At 40.9% G+C, this 18,367-nt stretch overlaps 2 protein-coding genes across 3 annotated transcripts in view; one reads left to right on the top strand and one right to left on the bottom strand.

Moving 5' to 3' along the window:
* The window catches only part of tgds (TDP-glucose 4,6-dehydratase), a 305,863-nt gene that overhangs the window by 281,974 nt on the left and 5,522 nt on the right, over positions 1 to 18,367 (bottom strand). The window lies entirely within an intron of this gene.
* On the top strand, positions 1,122 to 17,474 carry plcd4a (phospholipase C, delta 4a; the record flags this gene model as incomplete). Its single annotated transcript, XM_079581714.1, has 15 exons — positions 1,122 to 1,146; positions 1,315 to 1,473; positions 2,180 to 2,408; positions 2,548 to 2,677; positions 3,554 to 3,791; positions 3,864 to 4,065; positions 6,743 to 6,887; positions 9,112 to 9,264; positions 9,569 to 9,736; positions 14,212 to 14,368; positions 14,580 to 14,696; positions 15,219 to 15,397; positions 15,607 to 15,739; positions 15,823 to 15,972; positions 17,210 to 17,474. 15 exons carry the CDS (start codon positions 1,122 to 1,124, stop codon positions 17,296 to 17,298), a joined length of 2,274 nt encoding a protein of 757 aa, XP_079437840.1. The 3' UTR covers positions 17,299 to 17,474.

Consider the following 18,367-nt stretch of genomic DNA (forward strand, 5'->3'; position numbering starts at 1 on the left):
TTTATAACGTTCAATCTTAACCCCCACCTTAACTGAGAGCATTTTATTCAGTTTGGCTTTACCCAAATCTAAAAGCTTGAAGAGAAGAGGATGAAAATGTGACAAAAATGCGTGACAAAAACACAAAAAAGCAACAAAAATGTGACAAAAGCGATGACAAAAAGTGTAAAAAAAAAAAAAGTGAATGCAGCAACAACACAAGGATTTTGATTTTTTAGGTCTTAGCTTTCAAATGAGGCGTTACACTGGCCCCTAAGCTGTGATTTTATGGGTAAAGCTGGACTGGAGAAAATGCACTGGGTTAAGGCGGGGGTCAAGAGGTTAAATTCAACACACTCATTGCACTGTTGTGGCAAAAGAGCATTTGAAACCAAATAAATAGCTGGTTTAGTTGAAATATTATTCGGAAATACTTTTTTCTCTAAGCCACTAAGTGTAACTCAGATTTCCTGCATTTCCATCCTATTATCTGTGATTAAATTCGATAAGGGAAAGTACTGCTGCCCCGAGTGAGGAATTTAGGAGGTTATAGTTGGCTTAGTGTCGGGATAGAAAAGCTGGCCCTAATGCTTTGAAAACAATAGCACTTTGTATTTGGCCAGTGAGAGCTTTAGAGTCCACAAACAGGATGGATAAGGGCTAAATAATGGAGGCGCAGGTGTGGAAAAGTCCTTTGGGTGTGATTCAATACAAGCCTGAAACAGATCTGAAAGTGTTGCGACCATTTAAGACTTTTTAATGAGTCTATGAAAGTTTAAGGACTTGGTTGTGTAACAGCGGCTGAATTACCAACTATCACAAGTTAGAGAGTGTGAAGAACGACACTTTTGTATGTGCTCCTACAAACAGATGGGCACGAGCTCTACTACAAGGTATTTTCAAAAGTGTTGTTTGAAAGTAAAGCAAAAAATACTATATTTGTGTAATGACAATGGCAAAAGAAAACAAGGTGCAGAAAAATGAATATAAACCTGGATTGTAAACCTTTAAAAAGAGATATATTATTGGTCACCATCTCTAACTACACAACTTCAAAACTGAGTACTGTGTGGTTCTGAAAAAGTGTCAATCATTCATTCATTCTGTTCACTTTCCCAGATGGAAGTGTGAGGAGTAAACAAATGGCTTCCACAGGGACTGGCCTTCGTGAGTACACAACCACTTCTTATACAAATAAACGGTTATTGACATGAACTTGAAGGTCCCTCACAGCATTTTTCTCCTCGTAATTCCTGTTTACTCATTTGTTTATTCCCTGTAATACCGTTAGTGTAAATGTCTGCCTTTGCTTTGTGTGTTGCGTTTGTTTGTCAGGGATCCAGTGCGATGATAACCTGCAGTCCATGCTGGTGGGGACGGTGATGAGGAAGATCAAGTCTCGAACCTGGAAGAAGCAGAGATACTTCAAACTGCAGGACGACTGTATGACCATCTGGTACAAGTCCAAGAAGGCCGGCAACGCCCACTCTACATGTGAGGCAGACTCAGTGAAACTTAGGGCTGGGCACCGTTAAATATTTTACATACCGGTACTTCGAGGATGCTTGGTTTTCAATACCGTCACTAAGTTATTTGTCATATTTAACAAACATTTTTATAATGTTTATTTATCCCTTTTCCTTCCATGTAATTTATTTTGCATTTGTATCATTTGTTTGAGGTGAAACAACCAAGAAACTACCTCTAAAAGGGCAAAAAAAATCATCTTTTTCTCACTTTTAACCTCTTTTATTTCCCCAAATGTTCCAATTTTCCCTGTTTTTTCAGCATTTTTCTCATTTTTTTTAATTTTTTCCCCAAAACTTTCCCATTTTTTTCACCATTGTTTTTATTTTTTTATTTTGTATTTTTCCCCCACATTGTTCTCATTTTTCCCCCCACATTTAAAAAGAAAAAAAATCCCTAATTTTTCCACTTAGTTTTCAACATTTTTGAAATATTTTTTCAACTTGTCTTTCACTTTTCTTTTCTTTTTTTAAATTGTTTTTATTTTCATCAACAGCATCAAAACTTGAATATAAGCATTTTATATTTCTTTTCAGTACCTTTTTTGATACCAGCAGTACCTCGATACCAGACTGGTATCGTATAACGGTCCCCAGCCCTAATAAAACTGTTTCCTTATAGTGTTTCAAAGTGGAAAGTATTGTAAACTTACCGCGCTCTCCCTGGGCTCCAGTTTCAGTGAGCGATGTGGAGGCCGTCCGGGAGGGCCATCAGTCCGAGGTGCTGCTCTCCATCGCGGACGAGTTTCCCGCCGACCGCTGCTTCACGCTGGTCTTCAGGGGGCGCCGCGGGAACCTGGACCTGGTGGCCGAGTCGGCGGATGAAGCCCAGTCCTGGATCCGAGGCATGAGGAAGCTGATGGAGAACCTGGAGAACATGGGAGAGATGGAGCGCCTGGGCCAGTATCCTTCACAGGGATTTCCTTCATTATAGATACAAATCATTAGGGTTACTCAATATATCATCAGTTTATTAGAAAATCATCATGAAAAGTGGAGTTGTTAGGCCTCCTGTGTGTTTGAGCTCTTAACATGTCTCCAGGTGGATCGGAGACTGGTTCAGAAAGGCGGACAAGAATCACGACGGGAGGATGAACTTCAAAGAAGTGAGGGATCTGCTGAAGATGATGAACGTGGACATGAACGAGCACCACGCACACAGACTCTTCACGGCGAGTGTCTCATGGTCCTATCGAGGTTCATTACAGACACACAGGTTGAACAAAACTACATCTGGCAGAATATTCATCCGTCCAGAGAAGCCACGATGTAACACAAATCACTGAGGTCTTTCATCTGACTGAGATTTAAACACTTTTGCCCGCACGACTTCAAACAAAAATGTGCAAATGTTCAGCTTTATGCGTGGGTTTCATGATTTTGTGACACATTTGCCTTGTTTTGATCCCTATGTAGTAACTTTTATGCCATGTCTTGATAATTTTATGGGGAAAAAAAGATGAGAATAATAAAAAGTAGCAATAAAGTAAACCACTCTTCTCTGCTACTATAAAATTAACCTCTTACCCCCGCCTTAACTGAGCACATTTTCTCCATTTCGGCATTACCCAAATCTTAAAGCTTCACGACTGGAGAGTGTACAGCCTATAGGCCAGAGTAACACCTCATTTGAAAGCTAAGACCATACCGCCTTTGCTCTGCCCGATCTGGTCAGACCTCAGAAGCTGAGCAGGGAAAGGCCTGGTCGGTACTTGGATGGGAGACCGTTTGGGAAACACCAGGAAGCCTGGGTGAATGTAGTGAGTGAGTGGTTGGTGGTCGGAGGGGCTGATGGCTCAGACTGGTCTCCTCGCTTCCGTCAGTCTAGCCCAGGGCAGCTGTGGCTACATCTTCATTTGCGTTGTTATTTTGACGCTTTTATATTCGGTAAAGTCAAACTGGAGAAACGTGCTCTGTTCAGGTGGGGGTTCAGAGATGAAAAACAACAGCCCTTTAATTGAAGCTCATTAAACCTATTGTAGGCTCTGGCTCTTGGCTCTGTTCCGGTTCACTTGTCTCCTCATCATGGACCTCTTCCTCTTCTTTAGATGGCGGACAAGTCTCAGTCGGGCACGCTGGAGGACGACGAGTTTGTTTTGTTCTACAAGATGCTGACCCAGCGCGAGGACCTGCTGCGCGTCTTCCAGGAGTTTTCCACAGACGGGCAGAAGCTCTCGCTGCGGGACCTGGAGGACTTCCTGCGAGAGGAGCAGCTCGAGACGGGACACTCCGAGGAACAGCAGCGGGCCTGCGAGCTCATCGAGAAGTACGAGCCCTCGGACGCAGGTGGGACGGAAGATTTATGTGTGAGGTTTAAGTGCAGCTCGCCTGATTGTGCTTCGTTTCTCCTGGTTTCAGCCAAGGAGTTGAACGCCATGAGCTTCGACGGGTTCCTGATGTACATGGGCTCCGCGGAGGGGAACATCTTTGACCCCAAGCGCAGAGGGATGTACCAGGACATGTGCCAGCCGCTGAACCACTACTTCATCTCCTCCTCGCACAACACCTACCTGATGGAGGACCAGCTCAGGGGGCACAGCAGCATCGAGGGATACATCCGGTACGGGACACTTTAACCCCTGGTGATCAAGCCACAAAAATCTGACCAAAACAAAGCAACAAAAAGGACAAAAATGTGTAATCGTAACGAGGATGAAGCTTAGATGAGTTACTCTGACCTATAGGCTTTAAACCCCACTTGAGAAGCTCTTAGATTTGGGTGGAACTGGAGAAAATGCACTCAGTACCAGGTTCATTTAGAGAGAATTTGCACCTAAAGATTTATTCCTGCTACGTATTAGTACACGCCCATTTTACTACATCCCAGTCCAGGTGAATGTAATAATTTTCCATAATTAGAGTCCACCAAGAACAATGTGTGGAGAAATGCGAATGGCCAGTATAGACCAAAAAGTCCTGGACCCCTTTTTCTGTCACGTTCCATCATCCACTGTATTTACTTTTTTATCTTATTACTTTTTTGATGAAGTGCTTTTGTGCTTTTACTTATTTAAAGGGACTAGATGCAAGTTGGTCATTTTATACTCACTACTGCCACCTCAGGTCTTATGCGTAACTCCAGCTTCTATGTTAAGCTTGTGCATGAAGGCACTTTGGACCTGAACTAACTACTATTTGAGTGACAGTGCAGGATTTTAGAGGCAGTTGTGGTGAATTCTACACATTAGGACATGGCTGGAACATGTAGGGGGAGGAAAATACTTCATTTTAGCATTTTTAAACTCTGTATAATACCTTTTAACTAGTTGTACTTTTACTTTTACCGGAGTCATTCTCTACCTAAGTATCAGAGCTTCTACTTCTACTAAAACTGAACTTCCACACATTTATAAGTTCAATGCATTGTTTGTGTCAATCTCAGCCAGATGGAGACTTTCCTGATGTTGTGATATGTTGAGGCTCCTTGTGATACAGATATTGCGTCACTTAATATCTCAGTATGATATTTTTTGCGATTGTGATGCCCGCCTAACATGCAGGACTTGTCCGAGCTGCAACCTGACAGAATATTTGAGCCGTAATTGCTAACCTCTCACCTATCAGCCGTTGATCTCACCCTCTGCCTGAAGCCCAAAGTTGCAGAGCCCTCCTGCTCCAGCTCTCTCTCCACATAATGAATGAATGGAGCTTTAAATCTGTCAGTGAAAGCCTTTCCCTAATGCGTTTCCTGGGGTCTTTGCTGTAAGTCCCTGGCGCTCCATTCATCTGTTCAGTGGGTTATTAAGACTCTGTAGTTAATGTGATGGCTCTGCTGACGTCAGACGCCACTTTAGACTCTCCCAATCACATTTAAACTGATCCATTCACTAAAACAGGCTAAAGTGGCATCACAGACCCACAGAGCGGCACCGAGAGGAGCAGGCGGGGGATTAAACTCTCACTTTGGGGGCATTTTCTGTGTGCAGTGATGAAAGTAGAGCCTTCTACCGGGTTACAGTTGTTTGCTCGTCAAAAACATACCTGGAGCTGCATTTCAACCGCTTGACCACTTAAATGTCAGAATATATTAGGATATGTTCTTCTTTATTCCCTTCTGTACGAGGTTGTGTTGTGGAGGCAGCAGTCTGAGCTTTCTCTATTCCCCTCACACTTCCTCCACTTCCTCAGACACGTCCCTAGGCCGAGGAGATGTTAGTCCCTCCAGTGTGTCTTAGGTCTTCCCTGGGGCCTCCTCCCAATGGGACGAACACCTCCCCAAAAGTAAAACCCCAAAACCTCCCCAAAAGTTGGGTGTCACATGGGGGTTCGTTTTCATTACTTTTCTTTGCTCTTTTGTGGCATTTTTTTGTCGCAATTTTGATGCTGTTTTTCAAGAAGCTTTTAGACATGGGTAATGCCAAACCAGAAAAAATGTATTCAGTTCAGGTGGGGGTTAAGAGGTTAAAATGCCAAAGGAAATTGACTTCAAATACCTCAATGAAGCATAATATAGTGTTTTAAAGGCACTATACCGGATATTTGATTTGTCCTCCTTTAGTAAATTGTAAATTTGTGGGAAAACATCTTATTATAAAGGATTTGTATCAATCTCATGAACTTGCAGGCTAGTTATCTTACATTTTTATGAAAGTGAACTTGAAATGGGATGCTACAAATATTTGGGCTGCTCAAAATAATGTTTTTTTATGTTTATGTTATGTTTGAAAACAGTTAAGGGGGAAAACAATTTGGAAAAAAATCTAAACTTTCTCTAATTATTCAAAAACTGCTTAACAAAATTATGAATCTATTTTTTTACTAAATAAAGATACAAAGACATGGAGAGGAGCAAAGAGGTTTAACAGCCCATAAATACATAAATAACGGAGAATGCTAACCCTAGCTACGACTGCGCAGATTGTTCTGCTTTATTCACAGCAGAACAATCTGCTGTGAATAAACATCCATATGGACCTGATTTAGACTTGACTTTATTCATGTGTGATAAATAAGTTTATATTTCGCTGGAAAAGAGTGAAAAATGTTGTTTCCCAAAAGATTCTGTTTTCCCCAACCTGCAAGGCCACGCCCCCTTCTATGCTGAGATGCCGTCTGTATCTGTGTGGACTTTTTGGGTGGAAAGTCATGTGATTTTTTTTTTCTTGCACAAATATAGATCCACTTGGGATGGTTGAATTTTACCCCCAAAAAGTGTTTGTAATAAAAAAAAAAATCTGGTTTCCTTTAACACAGTGGATCAGGCACACGTTTCTGACAAACTGATGTGTTTATTCCAGGGCTCTGAATCGTGGCTGTCGCTGTGTGGAGGTCGACTGTTGGGACGGGGCAAACGGAGAGCCCATCGTTTATCACGGACACACCTTCACATCCAAAATCCTGTTCAAAGACGTGGTCAGCGCCGTCGCCAACTACGCCTTTAAGGTACTTTCTGACTGAACCTGCCAGGAAACAAACAGCGAGCTCCCCCGGCCACACACGATCCGTTTGACAAGTGGGTTTTCCTGTCCCGTCTTTGACACAGCCCGCTCTCTGATTTGCTGCCAGCCGTCGTCATGGCCCGGCGGCCCTGATCGGAAAGCTGATCTCTCTCCGCCGCCTCGTCCAGGTGTTTAGCAAATGGCTCGTGCTGCCCGTGCGATTGTGCGCCCTTCACGGCAGCTTTGACGAGCGACGGCCTGATTTTAAATTTATGAAGGGAGTACAACCCGGGCAATAATATCCAGCGCATGAAGCCAACAGCGCAGAGACGAGGCGCCAGGCTCATGCCAAAGAGACGAGCTGCCAAGTTCACAGCTCTGTCACGGTGCACAAAAGGGCCGCTCTGATTCAGATCATGAGAGATAGTGACCGAAATGGCAGTCATTAACCTCCTGAACGCTTCAGATTTAATGTAAAGTAACACATTTGAATAATAGTCCAGGCTAAAACCTTTCTTAGCTTGAATTTATGTATATTTTTTGGGCCATTTTCTTTGTATAGAGCCCCTTATATCTTTTTTTTTTCTTTTTCTTCATTTTATTTATTTATTTCATTCAAAAGTGATGTCATACAATCACCATGAAACTGCCAAGCCAACACAGTATGAATGAAACGGATCAGAGGAGAAGAACAAGTCTTATAATATAGAACAAGTCTTATGATATGAGAACAAGTCTTATAATATAGAACAAGTCTTATATTACAATGAGCGTTTAATTCACATAATGCACTGAATTAAACGCTTGTAAATGTCTAATCTACTCTATTAGACATCTGATATGAAAAAGCGGCAATATTCTATCACCTGTGTCCATGATTGAGATATTTAATGCACTATGTCACAATATAAGAAACATTGGTATCACTTTATAATAACTACACCTTGGCCTTAATGAATATAATAATCAACGTTTAATTCATCATGAACAATTCATTGGTAAAGTGTAAATACTTAACTACTACAGTTAATGCCTAACTCATAATGAATAGTTCTTCACATACTTCACTCATTCATTGCTAAGTAGGTGTTAAGTAAGGTGTAGTTATTATAAAGTGTTACCAACACATTTAAAGTTCTTCATTTCCTGATCAAACTGTGGCACATTCAAGATTTAAGAAAATATCTGGACCAAAACTTAATTAGGAATATCAAGCAAACAAAAGGTCGTTCTCAAGTCAGAGGGAAGATTCTGTGATTCATCGTGATGTTTTGTGAGGTTAAATAGGGACGGGAACACTTTACGGCCTGCAAGTTCCACGTGTAGTTACAGGCAACAAGAAAGTATTTACACTTGTAAGTATAGGTGATTACACGTTAAAATGCAAGGTTTAATAACTGTGTTCAAAGAGTCATAAAGGTATAACATGTAGGTGTAACAAAGGGCTACAAGGTGTAATAATGACAGCCCACGCTCATGTGGAGTTGCCTTAAATGTTTTTAAGCATTAAATTGGATTCAAACTGGCATTAAATGTATTTTTTTCTGAAAATGATGTTATGACTCAACAATTTTTACCATATAAGTTCATGGAAAATACGAAAACTATGGACTAAAACATATTCAGCTGCAGTTTGGGCTGAAATTTTGACATTTTTTTGCTCAAAAGTTTCCCACTTTGTCCAATTCTTTTTCCTCTGTTTGAAAAGCATGTTTGCAAATATGCGCCTTTTTTCCGTTTGCTGCGTGAAATTTACTATTTGGGCATTAAAAAGTGTTCAATTTGACTTGCTTCTGCCTGCATAAACCCTTCATTAGGTACGGTATCATTTTTCCCCAATTTGTGAACCTGTATTACGGCCAAAGCACCTGAAACTACACGCCTTTGTTACACCTTGCATACAGTTGTTACACCTTTATTAAGCCTTGCTCTTTAACCTGTACTAACATGTATATTACTTTCTTGTTCCCTATACCTACACATGAAACTCTCAGCCTGTAATCTAAAGTGTTCTAAAAAGACATGACAGTTTCAACAATCCTCAAGATGAGATAACTTTGTACAGTAGCTGTGTCTTGGTGCAACCCTATAGTGTCCCATTGACCCTTTGCTCCCTCCAGCTGCCTCTCCGTCCGACAGCAGCGGCTCACGGGTGTACCGCGGCTTCAGTTTCCTCCGTGGTGATAATTCAAGCCCCGTGTTGAGTTACCGCTCTCTCTCTCTCGCAGGTGTCGCCCTATCCCGTGATCATGTCCATAGAGAACCACTGCAGCGTGGAGCAGCAGCGCGTCATGGCCCAGCACCTCACTCACATCCTGGGGGACAAGCTGCTGAAAAGCACGCTGGACGGAAAGGCTCCCATCGGGCTGCCCTCCCCCCACGTGAGCCTCAAACTGTCCTCACACGTATACGCCACCTCTTGGAAAACAAAGACACAATATTATGCTTAAAACCTGCTTGTTGTGTCCATTTTGCTTTTGTATATCAACATTTCCCCTCATTCCTTTTGAGTGGTGCTAGCCCGCTGTTAGCTTTGCCCGTTAGCCTGTTAGCTTCTTCTTCGTGACCCCATTAATGTGTATTGGGGCCTCCGAGTTAGACTATTTTGACGTTAAAACTGCTTTAATCTCATGTAGATGTCGTCGTTCCTCTGAATCCTCATCTTTGTGCGTTTGTGGCGTGTAGGATTTGAAGGGGAAGATCCTGGTGAAGGCGAAGAAGATCGGGGGCCTGGAGGAGAGTCTGAGCGGTCTGGGGGAGGACTCTCTCACGGCGGAGGTCAGCGACGAAGAGGAGGCGGCGGAGATCGACGAAGACAGTATTCACCGGGACAGTCTGCGGCGACGGGTCATGGTGAGGCTCGAAAAAACTAAAGGAGCTACACTGCTATAGCGTGTCTGTCTCTGTAGGGTCTTTACTTGCAAAAAGAAAGAAATCCCTGCTAACTCTACAAACATGCTCTGAAATACTGTACATTCTTGTTTTAGTTTAGCAGTTTTTTTTAGCACTTGAGTTTGTAGCGGTGTCTTGTCCAAAAAAAGTAAATAGCTCAAGATCACATGTAGGCCGTGAGTTACCGATGGACAGTCGCAGCATCATGTTAAAAACATCAGGAGCAAAGAGGAGGAGGAAACGTGCTCATCACAGTAGGTGTTTTTGTTTTGAAGCTAACGGCTAACCCTAAATAAAAATGAAAATGGCACCAAGATTATGAACGAGCCGTTCAAAAAATACTGGGCCTGTCTTTAGTATATATTATAAATACTTGCCCCCCACTTTAACCAAGCACATTTTCTCCATTTCAGCATTACCCAAATCTAAAAGCTTCTGGACTGGAGCTTACGGACTACTTACAGTGTATTCGTGTTTTCGTAGCTCTTTTGTGGCTTTTTCATCACTTTCTAGTTATGTTTTTGTCACTATTTTGAGTTTTTTTTTTCCAAGAAGCTTTTAGAATTTGGGAAAAGCCAAACTGGAGAAAATGGCTTGATTCAGGTGAGGGTTAATGGATCTTTCTTTTTGGTGCTAGGACGTTTCTTGCAGTCAAGTATGTATTTACATCTGAAATAGCGAGAGAGCAAGGACTGCGGCGTCCGGAGATCGCACTCGGACTCACGTGTGACTCTCGTGTGCATAGAGCCAATGTCAGATACTACTGCCACCTCAGGTCTAATGCGTAACTGCAGTTTCTGTATTAACCTCATGCAAGATGGCACTTTCTGTACTTTCCGTATTAAAAACGCTCATTCTACACATTAGGACTTGGCTGGAACATGTAGGGGGAGGAAAATACATCATTTTAACATTGTTAAACTCCGTATATTCCCTTTAAGTCAGACCCGCCATTTGGCCATGAACACAAGATGGCGCCACCCACCTCAAGTTCCTGAATAAGGTCTTAACCCCCACCTGAACTGCGCACACTTTCTCCAGTTTGGCTTTACCCAAATCAAAAAGCTTATTGAAAAAAGCCTCAAAGCTTGGCCGAAGTGAAGCAGACATGCACTGTTTTAGACTGTTGTGTTTGCGCTGTATCGAGACGCCAAAACCCGCTGCAGCCTCTTAACTTAGAGAGCGAACGAATATTAGATTCATCAGATTATAACATCTCATCTAACCTGTTTTGTTGTGTAATTGTAATAACATTTTAAAGCACTTGTGCCTTTTCATGTAGAGATTTGGGCCACTTCCTCCGTCTCCGCCTGTTACACATGATCTGATAACTTGGAACAATAGATCATTATCCATTTTTAGGCCGGAATACGGAAGCGCTTTTAAACAAGTTCCCCTTTTGACGGATTAATTTCCCAAAATGCAAACACTCCTTTGATTAAAGTCATTCTGTTAATTGCTTTGTTCGCCAAAATCGGTGGTGCTATAACGTTGCGTAAACAAACCGCTATTGTCTGTAAAATCCAAAAAGCTCCGAAATTAGAGCGGATAATTCATCTACTTTTAACATCTAGCAATTATACAATGGACATATTTTCTTGGCTGAACTTGTGCCATTATCCGCGGCGGTTGTAGTTTTCGATGGATGTCCTTCAAGGCAAATGTGGAAGGCGTTGCGTAAATCGTCTGCTGTCTTGTATAATGCATGCGGTGAAGCAGCAGCAGCAGACGGTGGTGTTGGATACAGCTCTCTGTTTACACCGCGGTCAATGCGGCCCCTGTTGCTCCGGTGGACTGGGCTGAACCAACGTGACGAAAACATGACACATTTTAGTCTTCGCTCGTGATTAAGAAGTTAGAGATTAAATTCTTGTCCTGTATGTCGACCCTTGACTCTCGGGTCTCTATCTAATGGCAGATAGAGGCCCATGTAATCTGCTGTTCCATCGCAACTTCCTGTTTCGATCCAGCGCGCCAAAATAAAAGCACCATCTCATTCATTAGTTCAACTTTCTTTCTGCCTAACTGTTTAATAATCTTCTTGTGATGTTGCAAGTACCTGCTGAACTGAACAATGAGACGAGCTGTGTGCTTTTATTTTGGCGTGCTGGATTGAAACAGGAAGTCACTTCTTGGGCGGTCAATTAATCAAATATATGACTTTGTGAGCGTTTTATGGGCAGGGTGGATGATTGGGCCTTCCTGCATTGTCTGCTGTGCTGTGTGGGATTGAAATTTTGTATTTCTTGACTGGCACCTTAATTTTTTTCTCAACTTTTGGTCATTGAGATTTGGTAACGCTTCACAGGTGAAACTCAGAAAATTAGAATATTGTGCAAAAGTTCATTTATCTTTGTAATTCAACTTAAAATGTGAAACTAATAAATGACATAGACTCATTACATGCAAAGTCATGTCAAGCCTTTATTATAATTTTGATGATTATGGCTTATATAGATGTGTATGTAATGAGTCTACATCATATTGGTTTCACTGTTTAAGTTGAATCACAGAAATGAATACACTTTTTAACGATATTCTAATTTTCAGGATTTCACCTGTATTTTAAGGGGTGCTTGTTAAATAATAATAATAATAATAAGGTATTACCCCGAGCACATTTCCTCCGGTTCGGCTTTACCCAAATCTAAAAGCTTCTCGACTGAAGAGCAACAGTGTAACGCCTGATTTGAAAGCTTTTTAGCCCTTTTTTTTGCTTCTTTGTCACTTTTTTGTTTTGCGTTTCTGTCACTTTTTGTGGCGCTTTTGTCTCAGTCTTTTGTGGCTTTTATGTTGCTTTTTCATCACTCTTTGATTGTGTTTTAGTCGCTATTTAATTGTGTTATTTTTGCTTTTCCGTCTCATTTTTGTCACTCTTTGGCCACGTTTTTTGTTGTATTTTCATCCTCGTTATCATCCCGATTTTGGCGCTTTTAGTCTAGATCTGTGTAATGGCATTAACAGGCCATTCATGATATGTAAAGATTCTAATAATAATAACTACCATGCTAAAAAGCCATGAAAAATATGCCTATTCAATTCATGGTCTAACCTAGTCACCAACTATGGCCCTGATGAAGTGATTGAGCCCATCATTAAATAAGAGAAGCCTTTAATGATCAGTGGAGAAATTCTCTTGTTACATCAGCTCTCAAGAAAGACTCAGGGGGTGCAAATTAGGAAAATGTGCAATTAGGGAACAAGATAATGTGCAAACAGGTAATGGCCGATTCCTGTATCACTGTGCCTCTGCAAACCAAGTCCATAAAGAAAGCCCACAGCTGTTAGTGTCATGTTTGTTAATAGTCACCTGATCCCCCTGATGAGTTAATGCGGTCATGGCAGGTGAGTCCCGTCCAGATCCTGCTGCAGACTTGGTGTAGGGAGGACCTGTCTGTTTGACTCGGGTCTATGGGACGATCCTGTTTCATCCACAGCAGGTTCACCGGGCGGTTTTCGGCGTGTCACACAAGCCGCTCTGGCACGGCACGAGAAACTACCTCTTCACTGCAAGATATTGATCCAAAATATTTATCTATGAGAATTAAGACGCGTTCACTTGACTTGTACTGGAATTACTGCAGCTGTAACAGTAATCACATTGTTATTCAGTCATTCAGTTTGTCATGTCAACAGAGTCTCAGTCTGAGTCAGTGTTTAAGACGTTAGCATGCTACCGGTTAGCAACTGTCAATGGCTTCAACACGATAAACACATGTGTGGCTCACATCTATGAACACTGAGGAAATACTACAGTAACAGCTCAGCTCTGACCGCAAGATGTTGGAGTGTGGTTCAGGGCTTTCTCTTGGAGCTGAGCTGTTGAAGCTAAATGCTAACTGGTAGCATGCTAACGTCTTAAACATTGACTCACTGGTTTCTTAACATAAAGGTGCGTCTCTGGGGCCGTGTTTTTACATTTATCTTCTTGAGCGGTGATTACGAGTACATAAAAATGCCACTGTCAATCAGTTGTCTTTCTTTTACATCCTGAGTAGAGATATTGATACATGTTTAAGTACTGAATAATTCTACTTCGGTATTCAAAATGGCCGCCATAAGGCATGTACAATTTTTCACCTAAGACCTAATCTTCACAATAACATGTTTTATTATTGCACTTACTCAATGTTAATATTGAATAACATAAATGTAAATCTGTCTCTATCCTTCCTTTGTTCAGAATATGTTGCTGAAAAGAGAAATTTGGGCATTTTATGCAAACAAAAATCCATAATATGAAACATAAAATGACATAAAACTTGCAATCCTGTACTATTTTCTTCTTCTTCTTCGCATATTTATGCCAGTAATCTACAGCAAACATTTCTAAGTGATACCTTTAAATTCTCCTTATTCACCTGCAGTGTCTCGCCTTCAAGCATTTGGGACACTTGCTAATTCCACTTATTTGGTGTAATTTCTCTTTTTCTCAGAAGTCAAAGCAGCGTCTGTCCAAAGAGCTGTCCGACTGCGTGGTCTACTGTAAGAGCGTGCACTTCCACAGCTTCAAACACGCGCGGATCCACAGCAAATTTTACGAAGTCGCCTCCTTCACCGAGTCCAAGGCGCGCAAACAGCTCAAGGAGTCGGGTAAGAGAGAGTCCCCACAGATCCCATAATAAAAAGCCCGACAGCTACAGAAAAGATGGAGTGAGGTCTGCAAATCTGAGTTTTTATGTCTAGAAAAGGAAAAAAAACATGACTTAAAAGCAGATTAACTCCCCAGGGCTCTGTTCTTGGCCCAGCTTTGTTCTCGCTCTATATGCTGACCTTGAGCAATTACTTCATCCTCGTCTTTCAGGAGCGGAGTTTGTGTACCATAACGCGCGGCAGCTCACTCGCGTTTACCCCAGCGGCTTTCGAACGGACTCCTCCAACTACCACCCTCAAGAAATGTGGAACGTCGGCTGCCAAATCGGTAACTTCAGCCAATAGTATATTTACTTAATTTGAAATACTAACATGGGCCTGTTTTCACTCCCCATCGCTTTCCATATCCTTCAAAACATGCCTTGGCTTCCCGAGACCTCTGCATCATTAGCGCTGCATTTTATCGGCTTAACGTCAGTCACCTGTTTGAAGATTGATGCTTGATTCAAGTGGTTGTTATTTCAAATTATGCTAATTTATCACCAAGATGCTTCAAAGCACATTTTTGAAAGTGACTCACTCTGTACGTCAAGGCTTCAGGGGGGTAAAAAAACCATGAAAACTAGTCTTAATGAAATGTATAGCGTATTCCTTTTTAACTAGATCGCTATAGGCTGGTGCACAACTCACTGTAAATTGGATAAATATGACTTGATGGAGTAAAAAATCTCTTCTAAATCAGGCTTAAAGAGTAATGCAAATTGAACTAAACTTTGAGACTAAGATGTTAATTTGATCTCCCAGTGGTCATAATGTTGTGGCTAATTTGGTTTTGTTTATTCTCTTGCAGTTGCGTTGAATTTCCAAACTGCTGGCGAGGGCATGGACCTAAACGACGGTCTCTTCAGTCAAAATGGCGGATGCGGTTACGTCCTGAAGCCCGGCTTCATGAATGAAGTCGAGAGGCGCTTTGATCCCGACCATCCACAGAAACTGAATGGATACCAGCCCCTGATCCTCACCATACAGGTAATTTTAATGACATTTGTTTGATTGTTCAGTTTGCCATGTTGCTTTTCTGCATCATGTAGTTATACTGGACTCTTACTGAAAGTACTACTACCACAAAGTACAACAAAAAGCAACTTGTATCATCTCAGTTGTGGTTTTGGGACACTAAGAGACTTGTCTGTCAAACATGTAGAAATACTTATATCTTAAATTCCTGTCATGTGCAGGTGATCAGTGGTCAGCAGCTGCCCAAGGTCAACATTAAAGAGGGATCTATTGTGGATCCTCTGGTCCGAGTGGAGATCCATGGCGTTCCTGTGGACCAGAGCAAACAGGAGACGCGGTGGATTGAAAACAATGGTAAAAACATGTCTCCCACCAGAAGGAATACATGCTGCTCACCTGTCTGTGGTCTCACCTGGGTAACTCTTCTTTTGTCTCAGGGTTTAATCCCGTTTGGTACGACACTCTTCGCTTCACGGTCCACGCTCCGGAGTTGGCCATGATCCGGTTTGTGGTGGAGGATTACGACAAGACTTCCAAAAACGACTTTGTTGGACAGTACACGCTGCCACTGAGCTGCATGCAACAAGGTAACATCCAGTTCCAATGCTTTTATGTATTGCAATTTTTGAATGTCGACCGATTTTGAAGCTTGAAATGTCTCTCCATCTCAGTTTCTATTCATCAACGCATTTTTAATTACATCTTTGCCCATTATTTTTATTTTCTGCCGCCTCGTGCGTTACGTCGGACAGTAATCTATAGCTGAATAAATTTGTGCTTGCTTAGCTTCACAAGTCAGCGTTTTGTACCGTCTTGCTGCTTTTGAGCTGCTGACCGCTTTGTTTCTTTCTCGAGCGCTCGCTAAAAGGCACCAACATCAGTCTTCTTGGGTCTAAATTTACCCAGGGTTTCCAGGTGTGCGAGGGGATATTTGTACACAGGAAATGAAAGAGAAGTACACGCTTGGAGAAATGATCTGCTTGCGTTTTTTCTGACACATATTGTGATAAGTTAAGATTCATTTCACAGAGGACTTCAGCTGGAACCAGATGCATCTCAGAACATGTTTATAAAGGCCTAAACTAAAAGGTTAGCTAGGTTTATATACAGGGTTTCCGCGGGGCATTAAAAAGCCAATTACTGAATTGTGCCCAAATCAAATCCTCATTAAAAAGTATTAAATTGGATTGAAACTAAATATATATTTATTAGGAAATTATGATATCGCTCAAGAACTTGTAGTCACTTTGTTGCCACTTTTCTGTTTCTCTTTAGTGGCATTTTCGTTGCTTTTTCGTCACATTTTTGTCACTTTTTCGTCACATTTTTGTCATATTTTTATTACATTTTGGTCACATTTTTGCCATATTTTTGTCACATTTTTGTCATATTTATGTCATATTTTTGTCACATTTTTGTCACATTTTCGTCACAATTTTGTCACATTTTTGTCACATTTTTGGCATATTTTTGTCACATTTTTGTCACATTTTTGTCATATTTTTGTGTTATTTTGTCTCTTTTTGGTGCTATTATGTCTCTTAGATTTGGATGAAGCCAAACTAAATAAAATGTGCTCAGTTCTGGTGGGGGTTAAGAGGTTAAATCCAAAGAAATTAAATATGCTGTGATTTAAGAAAATAAAATATAGGATTTGGGCATTAAAAAGCATTACATTTTATTTTCTTCTGCTTGTATATAATAAGACCCCATTGTTTCCAGAGGACACTATATCACCAATATAACTGCAGCCCAATAGCAGCTATTAAACTTGTGTTTTCTTCTCAGCTGTTTTCAATCTTGCTGCTCTGCTTTTGTCCTCAGGTTACCGGCACATCCACCTGCTGTCCAAAGATGGAACCAGCATCCCCCCTTCATCGCTGTTTGTGCACATTCGCATCACTGAGCTGTAGAAACTGTGAAAATGTTGTTTTCTATTGGTGAAATTATGATATTTTCTATTTGTTGCAAATGTTGGCAGTAGAAGAGTGGACATAATTGGCAGAACATTTATATTTAAGTCAAAAAGGCAGACCTCCTGATAAAGCTTGATAATCTCCAAGCACATCCTTCCTAACAAAACCTTAATATATTAATTCGATACTAGAGAACAATAATCAAACATAAGAAATCTCATTGTTTTGGGAGTTTTAACCAAAATGTTTTAAACCATTCACAAGCCCCTATAGCTCACTTCAATATGAGTTTTCCTTTTTAAATATTGCATCACCATCATCTTTAGTTCATTAGATGTTTTAGAGCTAAAGTTGGCATAGTACCAGCAGTCGTGGTAAATGTGCGTGTTCTCTCCGTTTAAGTATAGTAGTTTAGTCCAGTGCTCTCTTGTTTCCTCTTTCTCCTTAAATTATCTTTACTGTTCCACTATTAAGAAACAGATCCTGCCAAATGTGTACGTTGTAGTGTGTGATGCATGTTGTGAAGTTTAGTCTAACTGTGGCTTATTGTGTTTTAATCTACTATTTATTATATAGTTTTAATATATGTATTTGTGATGTGATTGTATGATTATTTTGTGTAGGTGAATGTGCCACTAGTTACCACTTGATCAGTATTTATCTTTAGCACTTCACGCACATTATACTCCATAGTTTTACTTTGGTGAGCTGACTTTGAACATATAGTATTGTGTCTTATTTAAATGGCATAACATTGTACATTTAGGTTCAAACCCTCATTTTTGACCGTTCATGTGTCATTGTATTGTGAGCTGTACTGTACATATCATTGTGCAATTGTGTTTTGATATGTCTATTTTTGTATAAACCCTACAGTGAGAAATAGTGTGTGCTGGTTGGTTTTGTTGTGTTATAGAGTTTGGGAATGTGATGTCATTTCATTTAAAAGTTAAAATTCTGGAGTTATTGTTCACATTAACACTTGGACACCACAGTGAGTTAGATGTATTTTTGTTCCACAGCTTTTTTCTCCACTTTTTATACTGTTTTTAGCTAATGTTAGTTA

This window comes from Gobius niger (assembly GCF_951799975.1).
Source record: "Gobius niger genome assembly, chromosome: 23".
In the NCBI taxonomy this organism is placed as follows: Eukaryota; Metazoa; Chordata; class Actinopteri; order Gobiiformes; family Gobiidae; genus Gobius; species Gobius niger.